The 21,985-nt window shown below is 42.1% G+C and overlaps 2 protein-coding genes across 17 annotated transcripts in view; one reads left to right on the plus strand and one right to left on the minus strand.

Annotated features, from left to right (window-relative positions):
- The window catches only part of ACSL4 (acyl-CoA synthetase long chain family member 4), a 36,920-nt gene extending 21,498 nt beyond the window's left edge, over positions 1 to 15,422 (minus strand). For 2 of the 14 annotated variants that reach the window (XM_068697123.1, XM_068697117.1), the window contains exons 1-2: positions 14,581 to 14,751; positions 3,194 to 3,253 (exon numbers count right to left, since the gene is read on the minus strand). The gene's annotated coding sequence lies outside the window, so the exon portion shown is untranslated. Of the gene's footprint in view, positions 1 to 3,193; positions 3,254 to 11,063; positions 11,085 to 14,580; positions 14,756 to 15,060 lie in introns of those variants that run through there. The other 12 variants (XM_068697124.1, XM_068697118.1, XM_068697113.1 and 9 more) reach the window with 11 other exon arrangements.
- The window catches only part of NXT2 (nuclear transport factor 2 like export factor 2), an 80,589-nt gene that overhangs the window by 40,320 nt on the left and 18,284 nt on the right, over positions 1 to 21,985 (plus strand). Inside the window, exon 4 of one of the 3 annotated variants that reach the window (XM_068697146.1) lies at positions 9,544 to 10,124. In XM_068697146.1, coding sequence (XP_068553247.1) covers positions 9,544 to 9,794 — 251 coding nt within the window. In that variant the 3' untranslated portion in view covers positions 9,795 to 10,124. Of the gene's footprint in view, positions 1 to 9,543; positions 10,125 to 21,985 lie in introns of those variants that run through there. The other 2 variants (XM_068697148.1, XM_068697147.1) reach the window with 2 other exon arrangements.

Here is a 21,985-nt window from a genome sequence, read left to right on the forward strand (position 1 = left end):
CACTTATTTGCTGACCTCATGTTTGGTATCTTACCAAACATCTGTACAGCCTGACCTAGAAGAAACTGTACATACTTTTGTGATGATACATTAGAAATACTTAAAACATAAAATAGCATTTACCAACACAAAATAAAACAGTAGCATGACTCCGTTACTATGTAAGAACAAAAGAGAAAGCAAACACAAAATCATCCTTTTTTCAATAGGATTCAGCTAATCAATCTGTTTGACCAAAGCTTAGTAACATGAACAGAGGAGAGCTGGACGTTAAAAACTACTTCCTATATTTATAAATTTCCTGAAATGTTTCAGCATTGCTCTGTAATAACCTTTTTGTGAATGGAGCAACTCAAACATTAAAATGCTAAAGTGCATGACCAGAAGCCCAGTCTGCCAGCCAAGCATGCAGCATAATGGCAGATACCATCGTAATCCCGTCTTAATGCTCCATTGAAGGATTCCAGTGAAATTAACTTCCTGCACTGCTCTCAAATCTGAACACAGCAATGTGCTCCAACAGCTTCTCCCTTTTACTGCAGTTACCCTGACAGATTATATTCTTCTTCTTAAATACCTTACCAGGAGTGACTGGTGGGCAAATTAAGCCAGACTGAAGTTCCACGTACTATTCTGTATTAGTTCAGAAAAACAGAGGGTCTCTTCAGTTTTCATTTCAACAAAAAAATACTGCCACTAACTTTATATTTATCCTTCCTATCAAAGACTGCATTGTCTTTTATCTGTGGCATTAGCTTGCTTTCTTCCCTGACAGGGATCATAATTTAGGTAGTAAAATGAACTACATGCATACCAAAAAAAAAAAAAAAAGAAAAAAGGGGGGATGAAAAAAAAGAGAAGCAAATGTTCCTGTTTGTATACTACATCAGTAGGCTTCCGCCTACGAAAAAAGTGTGCTGCAGGTTGGGGAGAGAATTTTCTGACATCTGTATGGGGTTTTGAAAATTCTGTGGGTCTGTCAGCAAGAGGAGCACCGGAGTTGGGCAATACACTTTCACTTTTCTCTTTGCAGTTCAAAATCCTAATGCAAATTCCTCCCTTTGCTGTGACTAAGCAAAAAGAATGAGGCTTTTTTAATTTGCAATTTTGAGAAATGTTCTCCACACAGATGTCCTGGTATACAGATGACTGGGTGTGCACTTAAAAACACAATTTTAAGAAAAGAGTCCCCACCCATGGGCATTTGAAATGGCTCACACTTGAAATCTTGGGGGCATCCATCTCTGCTTTTTTATTGTCATCATGTAACCAGTTAAGCTGCGGAGGAAAATGGTTTGAGAGTCAATGAAAGTTAAGTGCATTGGAAGCGACCGTATTTTAATCTTCTGCATAATCACCGTAATTTCCAGGGAAACAGCAACAATGTGTTTTGTCTGTTTAAGGAAGTGAATTTCCCTCTGGTCTTAATTTTAGCTAAGTTGGAGCATAATCCACTGCTTGGTACACAGTGAACCTATCCTATCAGCTTCTAGTCAAACGCACCTTATCTAGATACCTGTCATCTCTAGGTACACAGCTGGAATTCACAGGTAAAGGTTCACCTAAGACAAGGCTGTAAACTGCAACTTTTTACTCACTTTACTCTAGATGTTTTGTTAGTGAACTTGCTTTTTGCTACTTTCATGTTGTGCTTAGTGATACATGGAGATCTTTAGGGTACAGCTATTTTAATAACATTATTTGGCAATTCAGGCATTAATTTTTATTCAGACGATCTGGGGGTGTAGTCCAAAGATGAGCTGTACACAGATAATAAATGCAGCGTATCGATTCATGCAGCATGTACCAATTTAGTCAGGGAAGTTGGGGTTTTACCCGGCAGCAAGGGAAGTAACACTGGTCATGGCATTTTCTACCAGAGGAGACAGTGTTACTGACATACTGTACTGGAACAGTTCTTTGAGTTTAGCTACACTTCAAAGAGGAAGAAAGATGAACAAAAACATTTCAGCACATTTTCTCTTACACAGTATGTGGAGGTTAAAGTTTTTAGATTTAACAGATTTGAATATTATTTTGCTCAATCTCATGAGTGCTGTAATGCCACCAGCATGGGGAAAAAAATGCAGAAAGACTCCAAACAACTGTTCACACCAAGACAGGAGATTAACATGGAGACTAGCACAATTCGTAGAGAAAGAAAGGTTAAAAAAAGAAGAAAAAAAGAGGAAAAAAAAGACCTCTGAAACAACATGTTTTTTTTTTTTTTTTTTTTTTTTTTAAAAAGCAAAAAACAAAAATGTACCACACACATGCCAGTCACATTTATAGAAGTGCGTTGGCACTTTTTATTCACCGACACCAACATGCTTGTGTAACATGTACAATTTCAGAGGCAGGCAGCTTTTGATATTCTTAGTCCAAAATATTCAAGGAGCTTCTGCAAAACAGCAGAGGACGTGTTTACAGGATTGGGTCATTCTCATGTGCTCAAAGCAGAGACAGCAGAGCAGGGCAGCTCTGCCAGCACGGCGTGTAGCCCTGTTACCACCTGGTTCTGCCTCCGCTGACAGATCCTACCCTGCTGACAGATCCTACCCTGCGGCACCACCTGGGAGCACAGGGCGTCTGCAGAGCTTCCTGAAAGGGCTCGTTCGAACCCTGCTAGCTCAGGCAACAAAAATCGGGAGTGACTGCTTGCACAGACCACACAGCTACATCTCTAAACTTGATGGCATGGCTTGACATTTAGAGAACTGGATCATTTTAGCAAGAATGAAGCACGAGTCACAGTAGCAATTGCAAAAGCAATAAATTGTACAGCAGTAAATCAATCCGACGGTAAACCAGTCTTAGACTTGATTTTTGAAGGAAGGGAGAGGAATAAACTGACATGGTTAACCATTTCTTCATCTTACTTTTAGGAATGTTTTTGCTCTGAAAAAGGGACAGAATAATCACAATAGCAAATTCTGGTTAGCAACAAAAACCAGAATTTTATTTGCTAACAAATGCAGTGATACTCAAAAAGCTCATTTTGTTAGAAAATCTTCCCATCAACTTAGAAACAGAGGCCTCCTCCAAGTCTATCACTACTCAGACTGATCATAATAGTGATGCTAGGACAAAGTTCACTGTTGCAGGATTTTGGTAAGGATTATTTAAGTGCCCATTCCCCAGTTACCATCAATCTGATTGCTCACTAGTACCCAAAAAACAAGTCAGTCTTTACCTTTAATGCAATTGCAACTCAAATGTTTCTAGGTGAGAAGGCTGATAAGTTCACAAAAATCTAAAAAAGAAAAATAGTAAATAGTGAAAATTCTAGGCATCTCTTCGGTTATAAACATATCTAAACAGACCATTTGATCCAACATTTTTCTGGATTGGTGATGCAAGCTTTGTTAGCTGTTGTTGGCGCTATCACTTACACAACGGCAAAATACTACTTGCTGTTAAGAACACGAGCAGACTGATCCTGCATGTTAAATCAGGGGATACCACTAGGAACTTCTTACGTTACCAGTCTGGAGTGCTGTATTTTCACCTAAATTCCGAGTGCCTTCAGATATTTCAAACATGTAACATGCTGCCAAACACTCTTCCTGACAAAAAGTTTCCAAATTTACTCTTGGTTGAAACCAGCATTATGATGTCGCACTGCTTTTAATAGCATCAACTTTAAAGCTTTGGTAGCCTGGTATTCAAAGTTTACTTTTCGTGAACTTATAAAAGTTAAATCTACAGAATACTATCCAAGTTACAGAAATATTTTTCATGTTCAGCTTTTTAGCAGGAAGGTAAACTTATAAACTAATAGGTAATGTGTAATGAATGTATTGACTGCTTTATCTGTCTGAGGAACAGTCCCACAGAAGAATTACCTTAGAGAAAGAGCCACCAGAAACACTCCCCCCCTTTACATCTGCATCCAATGTCTCCAACAGAAACCCTAACTCAGAGAGGTAGGAAAGCAAGCGTTAAAACTGTTGGGGTGGTGCTAAGATCTCACACTTTGGGTATAGAGTAGTATTAGCATACACACAAGCTATATCAGCATCTTCTTATCGTGCACGTATTCCAGAAATTATGAACCATGTTTAATGAGGATTACTCTCCACACAACAGTAGTTTCAGTGGGTGTCGGTTATACATGTACCTGAATAACTGCTACATCTTTACAGTGTCAGACAGGGGGACTGCTCACCACCTGGTCATTTTTTATTGGGTGGTGTGACCTGAAAGGAACCTTACGCTTGTTTCCATGCATTACTGACCCTTCTGCGTACATGACTACCATTCATCAAACCATCTATGAGCAATCAAACAACATGACCAGCCCACTGCTAGAACAAGTTTTTGTCTTAATTTACACTAGACTAAAATTTCCAGACTGTCTAGCGTGCTCTTTTTTTCAGTCCAGTTTTACATGACTGTAAGGTATTGTTCTTTAAAGGCTTGTAAGAAAAACATACTCAAAAGACCAAGCTTCAGTGAAATACTGAAATGCCTATGCAGCTTCTTTTACATGAACCAGAGCAAGGGGAATGTATAACCACAGACAGACTGAGTACTGACAATCCTACAATGTCCAGTAGTATACTCAGCCAAGCAAGATGCTTTTCACGGTTTTCTAAGGCATAACCTTGCTCCTATCCCAGTGTCACCAGTTTGACCCTGAGTTTTATTATAAATAGCAAGCTTAGTTTCCCCTTCTTCCTTCCTCTCCTCCCCATAGAGATACCCTTCATAATGAAAGCAGTTTTGACCACATTATTTAAACGTGGTAGAGCTCATAAAAATGCAAAACCATTTGCATGCTTATGAAATAAAGGGAGAATCTATTTTCATAATGAAAATTAAACACATACCAAGCTAACAAAGGCACAAAAACAAGCATCTTAAATTCAGTATTAAACTATACTGTGTAAATACGCAGTATGAATCAGTTGTACGTGCAGCTGCCTTCATGTGCAGTAACGTGCAAAATGAGAAATTAATGGGCTACTGGGCCGGACAGACTGCTCCATCCTCACTTCCTACTTCTGCATCGGGTGCACAGGACCACAGGCACCACAAACCAGGATCTCTTGCTTTCCCCCCCGCCCCGTTACATTGCTTTGCTGTTATTTGGCATTACCAGTAGCAGCAGAGAAGAGTCTCAACTCTTCTGAATGTAACATTCAAAGCTACAGAAACTAATGTTGTAAAACTACACTTAGCCTGTATAGTATTGCAATTCTTCCTCTTTGAAGATACATGTTTTTACTGTGAAAAAAGTGTCACATTAAGAATATAAAAGGGATTGAAGAATTTAATGCTATAAATAGTACTTAAAACACATTTTGAGTTATATGCAACTAGGGCAAATGATTTTCTTGGATTCACAATAACATGACTTCAGCGTAATGGAAACTCAAACAGAGAAGTGACAGCCGTGCAAAAATCCTGCTGGTTCCCTATCAGAGTCTTTAGGTTTGGGTTCATGGCAGCTAACTCAGTCCAACTCTGGACTGCTGTGATCACACAGACTGTTCCCTTGGGCTGCACATTCTGCAGCAAGGCACTTACATGAAGCTTTCAAGTCAAGCCAGGTACCCGAAGCAGCTCCCTATCCAGTCAGACAAGCGTGAGTGCAAGGGAGGAAGTGGCAACGTTGGTTTAGCTCAGCTGACAGAGGATCACTTGCACCTTTACACCATAGCTTTGTAGCATCTTAAACAAGCATATAATGGAGCTAAAGCAGCCTCTACCTACTTTTTGCTGTCCCATTCTGTCCCATCACCTTGCACCAGGATCCAGAGGGAGTGCTGGCTGCAGCTCTTGCAAGCGTACCATGCTCGTGGTAGTACAGCATTAGAAAAAAGCAACCAGATGCTGTAAGGTGATAACTAACCTACTTTAATTTATATTAAAAGCAACCCTTCCCCTCCCCCCCAAAAAACACCCCCACAAAAAAAAAACAAAAAAGAGAGAACAAAACAAAACCACCAACAACCACTTGCAAGCACAAAAATGTCTTACTAGAAATTAATTACAGACTAATTTTGTACACTCCAAAATATGCATAATTTGTTATTTATTGAAGGTCGGAAGTTAGTAATTTTCCTAATCCAAAGCAGTCATATGGTGCAGGAAACAGGGAGCAGCTGAGTTGAGAGACTAAGCTATGAAAAGAATGCCCTCATTCATAAATTTGGGGGTATTTGCTGTTAACCAACACTTGAACCAACTTTCAGTGTGCAGTGAGATGGACAGTTTCTAGCTCCTCAAACCTACCCAGCATACTTGCAGTAGTGACATTTCATGGGCTGCTCAGCTCCTCTCGCTTCCAAGAGGAAACACGTTGAAAATGACTCACTGTGTGTTCTATCTGCCATGTACTTAGGTTAGCAGGATCTTTTCGACAAAATACTGCACGTGTAACTACTGGAGAGGAGACAACAAAGTGCCTGACACTGTTTGGGCGATGTGAAACGTTTCCATAAATGCGAGCACCCCCATCAACTCACTGGATTTTGCAGCAAGACACTTGCATGCTCTTACTGGCAATTACCACAGCACCTCCTCCTTGTACCCTTACCTCTGGCCGTGCTCAGCCCTACAAGCCCCACAGCACACTGATGGCAGCACTCAGTTACACACGGAAAGACCCCTGCAGATTTCTGTACCACCTGCCACACACAGGTATAGAACTGTTAACCGCAACCTTGTGCAAAGTTAGACAGTGCCTTGTAGTACCTGCGTGTTTCTGTGGCCTAACCAGACAGTGAGGCCTCTGTGTATTCACCGAGCACGATAAACTGCCAGTGCAGGGCCTTAGCGGATGAATGCTCCTTATCTGCAATCCAGTGCGTCTCTGTACGCCTTTTTCAGTAGGTTTCCTGGTTCAATTAGTACGGGTGGCTCCTAGTGTACAGAAATGCACATAATGTGATTTATAAAATAGTAACCTACTTAAAACATCAAATCAGACTTGTGGCCAGATAAGCAATCATTACAGAAACACAGAAATAAATGATCTTTTATTTTAGGAGATTCTGTATTCTAGCAAATACTGCCTTATAGGAGGCTTGCTATTGACCCAAGTAAGCTGGATATAAAACGAGCAACGAGTTGCTCAGTTGTCAGAAACCTGCATACTGTTAGCTTTCACTTCAGAAGACCAGTGAGACGTTGGTTTTACTTTCAAGCTCATCAGTACACATTACGCTGAACCAAACACTGTTCATTTGCTCCAGCAGAGTAGCTAATAGAAAAAAAACTGGGGCAGGAATCAACAGGCGTGTCCCCTTGATGCTGCGGCCTGATAGCGCTCTGACAGCAGGCACACGACCCGTTGAAGGGCTCCTTCCTGCAGGCTCAGCACCAGAGCCCAGCCGTGCAGTCATCCACAGCCAGAAGCTGGAGAAGCTGTTGGATGTATCCATGTGCCACTGGTTCTATCTGTAAAAACGTTTCTGCTAATGTGGGATGGTAAGAAAAACTTACTTGCACTAGCAGACTCTTAAAGAAAGCCAAACACAGGTGTTTGTTTGTGCCGTTCTTATGTGACGCATAAAGATTTTCTGACTGCCACAGAAGTGCCTTGGGGCGCACATGTGCTCTGCAGAAACCATTTGTTTGTTTTCTGCAGTGCCTCCTACATTCTTTTCCAAGAGACTGAATTGGGAAATAGAAAAAAAAATGCTTCTAACAACTACCAACACTGAAAAAATGTCTCCTTGCACTATTACATACTTAATATTATTATTTATTAATATCTTTGTGCTAATATTTGTCTACGTTTGTGAGCTGAATCTGTGCAAACAATGCTCTTAGGAAGGCATAAGGGCCAGTTACCAACAGGACAGTTACTCAATTATTTTATGGATGACTCTCTGACAATGTAGAAGGTATACGGGGGATACCACCCCGCTGCAAAGGGTTTGATGGCAGAGATATGGCTGTGCATGCAGCTATTAGGGAACAGGGAAAGTATATTAAGAGCTAAGCAGCAGATCATGCATGCTTGGCATTTGCTTTGAGTTGCATTGTTTAAGCTATGAAAAATTTCCATATGGAAATGAGGGTTTTTGGGGTGCTCAGCATCACCAAGTGTCTTACTTGAAGAGCTCCTGCAAGCAACTGACATCCGAGCTGGCAGACTGCAGCAGAGCTCCCAGAAGCAATCTCACAAATCAGGTTCAAACATTTTATCAGCCTGAATGCTTTTCGGCCCAGCTGGAAACTGCCCTTGCTACATCATGGAGCTTTAGTCCAGTCTGAGACTAGGCAAATTCTGCATCAAGGTGACTCCATCAAGTTTCTTCTGCAAGAATCAAACAGGAGACCCTAACCCAGCTCCCCAGCCAGCTCTTTGCTGGCAGCTTGCTGACCTTCATAGGAATGCAGAAGAGCTTGAAGCTATCCCCATCAGTGGCAGTGCCCACGTGTCACCATAGGCTCACATGGACACCCCTCTGACCAGCCCAAACGTTTGGGAAGGAGGTCTCCCTGAGTGCCAACAGAAAGTTAAGCAAGTTTTCTCAGGCTGTTTATAAGGTTCATAAGGAAAGGCGATCAAGAAACATCTTGCAAGAATCTAGAAGACGCCCAGACTCCCTCAGAAGTTGATCGTTAGCATCAAAGTGAGAGGAAAAAGCCACACCTTGGGCCATCTCTTTGAGAGAGCATCCGACCTTTCCTCCACTCCCCACTGCTCTACTAATAGCTTTCCATTTCAAAATTAAAAAGCCTCAAGGTTAATGGAGGAAGGCTTCAACAAGAAACCCTGAAGTCAAGTTTCTCTCTTCAGTCAGCTCTTGTTCACAGTGTTCTCAACACAAGCCCAATTAAAGCCTGCAAATTAAGAAGTGCCACAGGGGACATCACTGAGAGACCACTTGTTCCCCCAGAACGTTCTATTCCTTCTGCTGAGAAAGTAAATAATTTGCTTGATAGAAAAACAGTATTAAAGGAGTGATTAAAGGGATCTGTAGCTTCTCTGGCTCCTTGTCACACAGGCTGCTATGCCTAGATTATCTATGCCTGGCATTACAAGTAGTAATTACAAGATTCTTATTATATTGAAGTGTCTTGTTGTTTTAAGAACTTGAGTGCCTGTTTTGGATTCTGGCATGCCATTCGTTCTGCACTAGGATCCTCAGGAACAGGGAGATATACCTAAAGCTGTGCCAGACAGAGCTGTGCAGCCAGCACGGGGAATGGTGTAACCTGCCACACACACCAAGCTCAGTACAGCTTAACTCAGCTAGCAGAAACGAGGAGAACTTCACTGGCGAAAATCTGTTCTCATGAAGCTGCCCACCCTAACAATGCTCACTGTCATTTTCTAAGCAATCTTCTGAGAATGAATTCAAGAACTTCGGAGTCTCCTTGGAGAACTGCTGAGTCTCCAGCTTACCTAGGTACAGTGGCCAACTTCCCACCAGTTTTCCAAAGATGATTGCAAGGGCTTGAATTCTTCTTGAAAAGCAGAACTGCCTAAGTGTTAAACGTCTATCATAATTACAATGCTAGTTATTATCAAGCATAAAGGTATACTGCAGCTGCTAATGGAGCTTTTACTCTGTACCACAGGCCGGCTCCATGGAGGCAGCAGCTGCAGAGGCGCAGTCCCCAATAACCCCAGCTCGCAGCCCAGAGCCACAACACTGCACACCAGGGTGCAGCGCTGCGCACGAGGAGCCTTGCACACGTGGCACGCTTGTGGGCTGCTGTGGAAGAGCAGCATTCAGGTAAGAACCTTCATTAAAGAGATGACTGCTGCTACTCAAATTACTTCTCTGTGCATTTGCTGTGCAACTTTAAACAATAATTCTCTAAACTAGACATCTAACTGCAGCAAGTACAGCTGAAACTGAATAATTACACACACGGAGTAACACAGTTCAGAGGCACATCTTGCTCACTGTGAGCACTGGTTCAAAAGAAACCATAATCATCACTTCCTGCAGAACAGATCTACTCTTGTGTGTCTCCTGCAACGAAAGTCACATTTATTAAGATGTGTTACTTAAATTTAGAATGCTACACAGTTAGGTAAGACACCTAGCTAAGTAGAACAAAGACAGAGTGCACTGTACTAATACTGTTTTCACCTTAAAATGGGTTGCACATTATCATAAAATATCTTCAAAAATAAATAGATCTGCTGCTCAGATCTAACAAGTCATTCTGCAAAACATAACCATTAGCTGGACATTAAGATTTTTTATTTTTTAACATGTTGACCACGCTTATACTAGAAGCAAATATACTAGATGCTAAATGTGTCATTAGCAGCTATTTTAAAAATAAATTGTACATTTATCATCAACGTACATTTTTATAGAAATCTTCTGAACACAAGCATCTCCGTGAAGCATCTTACTCACTTGCAGTCTTGTTTTCTATAATAAGTAGTACTAAACCAGACCACTTCAGAGTTACTACAATAATATATGTCTTTAATTAGTAAAAGTTTTAAGAGTGCAAGCGTTGGAATGTGATGTGCTATTTTAATCTTGTCCTTGTCATGCCAACTTGTTTCTAATTTCAAGGGTTTTCAAGAAAAGTTAGGGTTTTTATTCCATTCATATGTACATTAATATTTTAACTGCCATAATGCATCTATGATATCAACATTCCTGATGATCAGGGCGTGAAATTAAGAGCATTTCCCACCCCACACTAACAAAAGTAACAAGCAAAAATAATTAGACGAGGTACGGCATCATCACATGGTAAAGGAGATGTACATGCTCTGATTTTTAACACCTAACAGCTGTTTCTGACACACCAGTGAATTTATAATACAAATTAAAAAAAAAATAAAAAAATCTGTTGCCTAACAAGCAAGTTACTTTTAGAAAGTATGCTTTTAGAAAAAAAGATGCTCAGCTGACACAACAGTGATGTACTCAAAGGCATCAACAATCACATCAGCATACGACAAAGGAAATCCTAGGCCACTGGTTTCCTCCACACTGAACAACTGTCATATTCAGGTATAATAGATTTAAGAGCCTTGAATTTAAAATGATCAAGCTTGGAGACTTTTAAATCTGTGATAATTGGTGGATCACTTAATCTCCACCTTGGAGATGAAGTTATCTCACCTGGAAGCCGAGTGATGTCCCAGCTGCACAATATCCAATGATCTGACATCAACTGTACTACAAAGCAAAAACATGCAAAATTTAAATTGTTTTATCACTATCTAGGATTCCTTACAAAACGCTTTACTGAGGTGAAAAATACTTCTTGATTTCAATCAAGAAGGTCTGAGGCTTTGCTCTGTCCAGAGCAAAGAAGGAAGCAATTTCCCATGTCCACATTACACAGCTATTAACCCAAGAGCAAACCAAACACAACGCATGCTAACTTTTTGATGCCATAGCATTAGCACCGCCCTCACTTCCAATAAGCAACTTGCATACACAAACTTGAAAAATAATTCATTAAATAAATCAACATTCTGGCAACATGTTGGCTAGCAGAAAATATCTCCCCCTTAACTCCATGCCCACCATCACCTTTCTTTACTTCTGCTCCTCTATTTCTGAAGAACGCCTGTGCAATTTATCTCCATATTGCCAAATGGCTCCACATGCCTTCTGAGCTCTCTGCCATCGCTAGGGTCATCTGAAAAGGTAAAGTAACTCCCTGGCAGATTGCACCGCCACGCCTGCCTCACACACTGCTCATCAAGCCTAACCTTTGCAGAAGATCAAGTTCAAGCCGGCACCGAGATTAGTCTTGGCTCCAAAGCTACTGTGAGCTATGGCAGCACGCGTCAGAAGCAGCCCAGTAGCCTGAAGAGTCCAAGGGCTCCCTATCTAGGCCAACAGCAGGGAGCTGCCGCCCCCACCTCTCATTCCTAACCTCTGGATCATGCACTTGGTCAGGTAAATAATGTTATGTGCAGCTGGCACTCGATGAAAGCAGTATCTCAATTACGAGTATGCTTCATATGAAGTACGAGGTAGAAACTGATAGCTGTAAGGAGCAGCAGGGAAAGGAAACCTACTGTAGTTTATTTAAGTTCTCTCCAATTATTTTTGTTGATCTCGGCTGAGTGGCTCGATGCGGATCACGCTAAGTATCTATTGTGAAGAAGAAAACTGAAACCGCACCTCCCAAGCAGTTCTGGCAACTAGTCAGTCTTCCTCTTTGCAAATGTGAGCCTTGCTCTGTACAGGGGCTTTTAGCTCAGGTTCACATAAAACCTGTGAAAACTTCTCACAGTTCCAGCAGATCCAGGACTCTGACAAGGCTCTCCCAGCCAACCCTCAGAACACAAACAGCAATCTGTGGGGACAGGCCTTGGCACTTTCAGACTTCACGTGAGCCACGTATCATTACAGAAGCAGAAGGAAGAAACCCGTCACACCACTTCAAGTGTATGTTTTACTTTCATCATGACACAAGCTACTCTGTGAGCGCGCGGCCACAGAAGTAATTAGTGCCGTATTCAGCTTTCATTTTTATGTGCCTGCCTATGAAGTTCGAGATTTTGAGGAAGCCATTAGTGCCTGTGGATTATGGACAATCCTAAATTCTTTTTCCCCCTCAACTGACAAACAAGGACAAACAATAGCAAATAATTACTAATTCCTAGCCACCTATTCCACTTCCCAAGGAGAAATAGTCGCTCTTGAATTTCCCCTTTGGACCTGCTGTACAACTCGCCTACTCCCCTGAGCACCTCTGGGATGGAGAGGTGTCAGAGTGATCCCAGTTACAGGGGGACAAGGAGGTATGGCAGCTTTGAAACAAAGCCAAGCACAACACAGTTGCTCTCTAGCTGCTGTGGAATAAAGGAAAATTATGGTACTGTGGCCAGATTTTGAGATGTACCTTCCACAAAACAGGTGTTCTTTGGAAGAGACTGCACAAGCTAAATAACAATCCAACGTACAAACAATGGAACAAAACTGTAAGTTTTGTTTCTCAGAAAATTGCCTTCTTCCTTCTGTGAAGCTTCCCTCTCTCCTGCAAATATAAATGTCCTGAAGCATGGTGACCACAGGCCTATACAATGAAGACTTCCCTTAATAATTAACTCCAATTCTTTTTAGCGTAAGACATTTCTTATGAAAAACATTTTTCTTACAAACAGGCATTCAACCACTTGTCATGTTAACTACCTTTTTATTAATGATTAACTTTAATAGATTATGCATGTTTATTTGGCTCAGGCTCTGACTACCATTTAAATATTTCACTTGGGAATTAACTTTGTTTAAAACAGCACAATAGGGTGCATTTGTTTTACTAGATGGGTATCTTGCCATCTCTTGGAATATATCTGTACCTAACGCCTCGCCTTAGCAACTTGTTAAAGAGTTGCTTCCTAGCTTTATAAAAGGGCTGGAGCATAACCTCCTTGTTAGAAGGTGTCATCCACAGAACACTGGGAGTTTATTGTGCTGAAAATTTATAGCTGCTGATAAACATTGGATTATTGGGCCAGCAGACAACAGGCGACACTGCCGCTTGCTAGCACAGCGTATGTTACCGATAGCGTTAAAGATAAGGGGTCAGTAAAGTTTGCATGAGATGCAAATCCCTCAGTTATTACCATATCGTGTAAACCTTATCACAGGCTTTTCTTGGGCAGTGCAGGGGAAGGAAATTTATCATGCCTGTTTTAAGTTTTATATAACTGTGTAGTTTAAGACAACAATGCAGGGTTATTTTGCAAATACAAATAAGTGGGCAGGAAATTAAAAATACATAAATATTTACTAAAATAACTTCTACATGGAAATATTTAAGGTTTCCATGGAACTGTGTTAAACGCAAATTTTGTATCCAAGCATGAAAAACAGAAGAAAAACATTTTCTTTTCCTGGAACTGGGGAACACTGAATTTTGTCTCTCATTTGGGAGAAAAAATATTTAAATATGTAATGTTTAAAAGTTAAGATTTTCACAAGGCGGGAAGAAACATCCATGGTCCCATCACTGCGGTTAGTCAGAGATGACAAATCCCAGTGACTCAAAACGTACAACTCCAAAATAGAAGGATGGTGTGTTTCCAACTGCTATTCGCAGCCTTATTTGAGATCTTTTTGCACTCAGAATCGGCAAGGCACGCAGATTTTCTTTTCATGTTAACGGCAAAGCATGCCGTGTCTGTATTTTTAAGCTGTAACAGCCCAAAAGGAAAATAACGACGAAGCAAAGTCGGATACCATCAACCTGCCGGCCCCCTTTCGCAACCCCTGGGGGAGCAGCGCGGTCGGTTCACTTTCTACGGAAACAAGTCCCGCTTTACAAAACGCTTCTCGGTGGCCTCCATCTGCATGCTCCGAGCATCCTCCCCGCACAACAACCAAACCCCAACCCGACGCCCCCGGGCACCCGGCTCCGTGCCGGCGCCGCCAGGCCGCGCCAGGGCCGGGCACCGCCTCACAGCGCCCGCGGGCCGCGTCCCCAGCCCGACACCGGCCGGGGGGGCTCCGGGGGGCTCCGGGAGAAGCCTCGGCCCCGGCTGCCTCCGCCCGGGGCCGCGCTCCCACCCCCGCCGTGCGGGGCCAGCCCCGGAGCCGGCTCCCGGAGCTCCCCCGGCGCCGCCCGCCTCAGCCCCGCGGGGCGAGGAGCGGCCCCGGGGCCGCCGCGAGCACTCACCTCCGCCCGCCTCGCCTCGCCTCACGCCGCCCGCCTCGCCCCGGCCGCTGCTAAAATGGCTGAGAGCCGGCGAGGGAGGGGGGATGGAGGGGAAGGGACGGCGGGGGGAGAGCGGGAGGAGGAGGAGCGAGCCCCCGCTCCGCCGCCAATGCTCCGCCGCCTCCGCTGACGCGACGCCGCCGAGAAAGGGGCGGCGCGGGGCCGGGGGCGGCGGCGGGGCCGGGGGCGCCTCAGGCTCCAGGTGTCCCCCCCGCAGCCCGAGGCCGGGGGGCGGTTGGTGAAGCCAACGCCATTCGGGCCGGCCCCGGCTCAGCGCCACGCCGCCTCCCCGCCTTTGTCCGCAGGCTCGGTCCCCCCGGGTCCCCCTCCCCAGCCCGGCTGCCTCGGGCCGGGCCAGCAGCGAGGGTCTGGCCGCCTCTCCCGAGGGTGCTGAGGGTCCCCGGGCGCCTCGCAGAGCAGGGGGACCCCACGGGGACTTACTCGGTGCTAGAGGAGGGTTTCAGGCGCAGCGCTGAGGAGAGCAGCTCGGCTTGCTCACAGTGCGGTTCACAAAGCCAGAGGCCACAAATATCCCTGTGATTCATGCAACAGCTGGCCAGATGCTTATGCGCAGTCTGAGGCTTCTTCCAAGCAGGGCGAGCACAAAATAACTAACTTTCGGGAAGACGCACAGCCGCGTCCTAACAACGTGTAGAAGAGGAGAGCACACGCCATGCTCCCGTCAGTCCCGAGCAGATGTCCGGCACTGTCCTCCCCCAGCCCATATGGAGCGGGGCAGGATGTGAAAAAAGCAAAACTAAAAAACAGGCAGTAACTACATTTGGTATCAGGAATGTGTTCCTATTAAAGACAGCACCTCACAGGGGGCTAAAATTTTCTGGCAACTGCAGAATATGCAATGTGGGCGTTACACGTAATAGTTCTTAGAAAAGCACAAAGTGCATCACTTCCTTGCGTCGAGGCTGAACTGAACTACCGTGTGGTTTTTGCTTTGCATGGGCCATACGAATTTTAGGGCAGCCCCTTATTGCTCTCACTTTGTTGTAATTTGTTTCAAATCTCATTGTTTTCCTTATTGTCAGGTCATTGCTAATGAACGAGCCTGGATTGTGCAAGATGCCCAAAGGCACATCTGCTTTATGCAGACTCGATATTTCTTGATTTAACCTCTCCCTATTAAGGAAAGGTTAGGCAAACCAACTTGGTAGAGATTTTTTTTTTTTCCCAACTAAAACAGACCCATTAGCCTGTTTTCCAAATCTTTCTCATAAATGGTCAGTGGGTAAGAGAATATATTTGCAATTTGTTCCAACTATTTTTCGCTTCCTGTAGTCTTTCATGGAGCTTAGTGATGATGTATCCTGCCAGTGGGTAAGGAAGCATCTTCTGTGTGGGAGCCACCCAGAGCCTCTGAATGGCCACACTGGGTCAGAACAAGGACCAGCTGGTACAGTCTGCTGCTTGCAGCAGGGACTGGCACCCCCGGGGAAGAAAATGAAGTCTGCAGCTCAGTGATTTTTAGCTAAAAGTAGCATATTCCTGCTCTTGATAGACAAATTTGTGGAAGAAAAATCTAGTTGCTTTCTTAATTCCTATAAGCTTCTGGCATCTACAGCCCGATGTAATTCCATAGTTTTCATGCTCTGTGAAAATCTCTCCTGTATGTTTTGAGCCTTCTGTCTGGTATTTCCATTTGATATCCCTTGACTTCTGTGCTGATTATCCATGAATTACTGCTCTCTCATAACTGTCTCCATGTCACTCCTTGTTCTGTAGGTCTGTGCTACAGATTCTGTGCACTACTACCTCATTCATCTCTATTCTAGGCTGACAAGTCTTGTGTTCTCCAGCTGCAGTGTCCCAGGACTTCAAAGAAATTTAAGCTGGAGCTCCCATCCCTCTACCTCACACTTCTTGTTCTTGCTCCCACGTCAATTTCAGGTGCTGTGTGTTGTGTGGTGGCTGCAACTCTTCCCTCACACCCTCCTAAAAGGAGACCTCACCAAGTCATGGGACCTCCTCTTCAACCTCCTCTCGGCCCTGGACAAGGCAGTCCTGAGTGCCATAGGAAGGCCAGTGGGTCATTCAGGTTCAGTGGCATGGTCTTGTGTGCTCAACAAAATGTCCTTCCCTTGAATCATTTCTGAGCCTTGGATCCTCACCCTCCCTCCTCATTTATTTTTTTTTTTTACCCCCTAGTTGTCCCATTAAACAGGAGATATGCTTTCCACATTCCTTTTCTTCTAGCCTTTTCCCGTGCCTTCAGGGCCTGACAGATTTGTTAGGGCTGGGCTAACAGCTGTCCCTAAAAGAATAAGACAAAAGTCCTTCATACTCAGAGATACTTGCCTGGCCCTGCAGTGCGCTGCTTCCTGAGCTGAACCTGATGGGACCTACCCTGTCCCCTTGCAGGCAGAGGCAAGAAATTGTGACTGTCCCCAGCAGCTGCCGGGCAGATCAGCTGAAACATGCACAGCCCCACAACCCCGTTACCTCTGCAGAGCCCCTCTGAATCTCTGATAATCTGTTTTGCTTTCTGGGGTCTCTTCCATAGTTCTGTTTTCTTTCCAAGATGGGAGAAGTGGGAACTGTACATTTTAGATGGTCTAGGCTTTACCATTTTTCTACAAAAATAATTGAAATAAACTTAAAATTATTACTACCATGTTCAATACCAATGGTATCCTGTTTAGTAAAAGGAATAAATTGCCAAGAGATGCCATCATCTGAAGTAGTGCGTACATCTGGTTGCATTTTCACCTCTCAGAACTACTTTTTGTAATTTCAAATCACTTTTTCCTATTTTCATTAAGACCTACTTAAAAAAAAAAAAAGAGAGAAAACTTTAATTAAACAAAAGTAATAGGCACAATTTATAACTTCTGCACACAGTCAAAATATTGATTTTTTAATGTGTGATAAATATATGACATCTCTTTAAGTCATAGTATCTTATGTCAAGTAGAAAAGCAGTTGGAAGGAGCCCAGTTTGTAAGATGATACCAAGTGCCCACCAAGAACTACGCACTCTGGAATTCATTTGTTTCAGAAGGATGAGCTTCTAAGTCAGTTTGATAATTTCAGCAAAGTCAGAAAAAAAAAAAAAAAAAAAAAAAAAAAGGTTAATTACAGGAAAAAAATGGCTAAATTCAGAAGAAAGATAACCTATCAGGTTACAGTTATGATAATGAGTCCTAAATTAAGCTTGCCAAAGAGAAGGTGTACAAGTGAAGAGCCAAATGCGCCTTGTTCTGGGTGGGTTCTAGAAACAGCACCACGGGCAGCCTTTCCTGTAGCTACAGGTATGCCAATGCCTGACTGAAGTATGGAGGATTTACTGATGTAGCTGTTGGTCTTCTGTTTGTCATAAGAAATAGTTACATTTACGTGTATTCTTTGAAAACTTGTGTATATCATCTTTTGAAAACAAATCAGAAATAGATTTATTTGCTCTCTATAAATAAACAGTAAGTTAGGGTCAACTAACAATACACTGGGGGTAAGTAGAATATGTCCTAAGGCTTCCAAAAAGGTAGCTAAGAAAAGCAAACCAGTTGTCAGGAGGTTTACATTTGCTACAAAAGGGTAGAAACTCCTCTGCAAATATTTCAGGAGTCCGTGAAGAAAAATAGCAACTGCCTTAATGCAACAGGGCGACAAAGATGGTGAAGGGCCTAGAGGGGAAGACGTGTGAGGGGCAGCTGAGGGCACTGGGCCTGTTCAGCCTAGAGAAGAGGAGGCTGAGGGGGGACCTCATCGCGGTCTACAACTTCCTCGTGAGGGGGAGTGGAGAGGCAGGTGACCTATTCTCTGTAAACACCAGTGACAGGACCCATGGGAATGGTGTTAAGCTGGGGCAGGGGAAGTTTAGGCTGGACATCAGGAAGAGGTTCTTCACCGAGAGGGTGGTCGCACACTGGAACAGGTTTCCCAGGGAAGCAGTCACTGCACCAAGCCTGTCTGAATTTAAAAAGTAATTGGACTGTGCACTTAGGCACATGGTCTAAACTTTTGGGTAGACCTGTGTGGTGCCAGGAGTTGGACTTGATGATCCTTATGGGTCCCTTCCAACTCGGGATATTCTATGGTTCTATGCTAACAGTATGTCACACTGTCTTTGAAAACAAATCTGAATGAAAGGGATCTCTTTGTCTCCCATCGCAACTGCTTTGTATCTTTCCAGTAACTAAAAAACAACGATGATTTCAGTGGAGTGTTATCAGTACAACAGAACTTCCCAGATGGTGGAATTGTTCTGTACCACCCCTAATTTTCATCCTTATCAAAGAGGTCAAAAAGAAGCAAGAGAAAGGTAAGTTGAGTAGAGACTAAGGCCAATCTAAAAGATCTCTGTTTTTCACCTATGATGAGATGAAACCTCTGAAATAGTCAATAGTTTCTCACCTCATTCCTGGCTTCAGCAAGGGAATTGCATAATTTTAGGTCTTTTAATCTAAGTACTAAATCAATATTTGAAGGCTCGTGGGTTGTTTATTTATGTTAGGAGCAGTAACTGGTGAAATCAAGTACTTTTGTGATGCAATCCTGTTACACAGTGTACAGTTAGAAGCAAAACAGCAGAAAACTAACTTTGCACATAAGCTTCCTTCACTTTTTTTTTTTTTTTTTTTAGCAAACACTCTCCTCAGAAAGTTGTCTCACTTTTGCCTTAGGCTGGTAAAGGCTTAATGTGTTCTTTTTTCTTTTTTTCTTTTCAATTAACTTAGGTACATGGTTTAAAAAAAAAAAAAAAAAAAAAAAAAAAAAAAAAAAAAAAAAAAAAAAAAAAAAAACATGCTAGACCTCCACATTATCTCCTTTCATCAGGAATAACATACATTTGTTGTTCTCTTTAAATCTTTTTAAACTGACTGAAGTTTTAAAAGAGAACACAATACAAATAACATAGCAGTCAGTCATACAAATTTGGTGATAAAAAGGATTGTTGATCCTCCAAAGAAGTACATTTCAAGGAGAAATTTCAAGCAAGGGAGAACTGAAAGAAGGCTTTTTAAAGGGTGGTGTCGAAAGAGGCCTACTTCTGAAGCTATCAATCGCTTCATTCTTTAACACTTTTTGTTCAAGCTAGTTCAATTCCCTTCTTACTATTATATTATACATGAAATCAGACAGGAAAATTATCTGCAAATCTGTTTTTAACAATAGCCATAAAATAACCAATTTGAATATAAAAGAGGGAATAATTCTTTATTACATCTAGTATCTATAGCCACCACACTATGCTTTCTGGGGAAGGAGGAGAGGGGAAGTCAAGACAAAGTTTGATAGTTCTTCTTTAGTCTCTTGAATTAAAAAACTTTAATCATTTTTGTTACCCTGAGCTATACAAATCTGGCTTCTCATTCTTGGGTCATTATGTAGACTTGCAAGCATTGAACATATAATTACATTACATAATTGCATCTTTGTTTTTAAGCCATATTCCATGCATGAAACAGAAACGTGTACCCGCTTGCAGACATAACATCTGTATTCTGTAAAAATGTCACTTTCATTACTTGCTCAGATCCATGTGGAGTTTAGAACTACTTTCTTTTCCAGGGTAGTGGCTGGCAGAAATTTTCTGCCTTTTAGGCAGCAGGAGAAGCTATCTGTTGTAGTATTACCAAGATATCTGCTGTGCTCCACGAGACCCAAGTATCTGCATCATTTCAGAGACTGCAATATACTGAATTAGTTCATTAGTTGTGACCTATCAATATGTACTGTCCTGCTTCAAGATGCCATACCTACGGTAACATGCATTGTCACGCTTTTGGGCCTGAGTATTGATTTTTCTGTCCAAGCGGGCACCTAGTTTTTTAATGATCGTGGATCAAATCAGCACTTCGTCTACTGTACTGCTGAGATCAGTAGGCTTGCACACTACATAAAGTCAAATGAGAATGCAGTTTCAACATTGTCTTAATGTAAAGTTTATGACAAAACTGAAAAGCCCCATCAGAAGCACAGCTTCAGAGTACTAAATCCCAAACATGATACTATATTTTCATGGAATTGTATATTCTTCCTGACATGAAGAATATTCATTTTAAGACAGGAAAGCAGTACTGACAGGGATATTTCTGTTCTATATCAAAATAAATCTAAGGAAAGATCTAGCACTCTGGATTTAATAATGTTGATGCAAAAAATTACTTGCTTATTAGTAGAACATACACAACTGTACAATCAGCAGATCACTGTACAAAACAAAATACTAAAAATGATTTTATGGACTTCAGAAGAACTTTGAACAGTCATTGCAAGGACTTTGACTAGTTCCCACATAATGAAATATGTTCAGTACTTTCTAGAGATGGTCAAAAGAAAGTAAATAGAACTCTCTAAAAATGGATCTTGTGAAAAAATCAAAAAACATTTCAGTCTAAAGAGCACAACCATAGTTAGCAATAGCCACAACAGGCCGGGTTTACTATAAAGAGCCCATTAGATTAGGACAAATTATGGCTAAAAATACGGCTAAAATATTGCCTTATTCCAGTCTGTTCCACACTCTTTTCATTAGAAACACCTGAGTCTTACAATTTCCTTTAAGGGAATCATAATATTTTAAACACTATGGTGCCCTAATTCAGCATGAAACTGTTTTGGGTATTTGTTAGAGAGAAGACTAAAATTCAGTGAGGACCTTGACCTCAACAGTTTTTCTGTTTACATATGCCGTGGCAGAAATTTGTCTTGACAGAAACAACAAGGCCAACCTCTCAATCAAGACCCTTTTCCACACCCTGTTTCTTTTAATTATTTAGAACCTAGACAGTAAAAAAAGAACTACCCGTTCACCTTAACTGTGTTCCAACTTGTCATCTGAGCTCAGTTTTTATAAAAGTGTGATGCAATTAAAAAAAATAACACAAGTGCTAATCACATATATCTGCGGGCTGGCTGCCACTTCACATACATTTCAGAGGAATATGTAACAGGCAAGTACAAACAAAATCCTCTATTGGTCCTCCATACAAAGTGTACAAAGTGTTCTTACAGGAACAGTTGCATGTGCACATATTCCCCAGAATTGTAATGTGAGAAGTAATGTTGTAAGATAAGAATGACTCAACTTATTGCTGATATATTTTTAGTCATTCCTTGTCATCCTCATCCTTTTTTTTTTTTTTTTTTTTTTTCTGAGGGGGGGGCTGAGGGGAGGAAATACACATCACCAGATATTCATGAAGGTCAGATATAATCTTGTGTCCAAAACATGTTTTGGTGCATGAAGAAACACTTATTTTAGAACAACTGGCTTCCTATGTAACAGTGTAACTATTACACACAGATTAAATGGTATTTTTCTTTGTTTACCAGTGTTTAATTTCTTAAATAATAATAATTAAAAAAAAAAAAACAAAAAAACAAAAAACCAAACAGAACACAACATAAA

This window comes from Anas acuta, chromosome 13 (genome assembly GCF_963932015.1).
Source record: "Anas acuta chromosome 13, bAnaAcu1.1, whole genome shotgun sequence".
NCBI classification, from domain to species: Eukaryota; Metazoa; Chordata; class Aves; order Anseriformes; family Anatidae; genus Anas; species Anas acuta.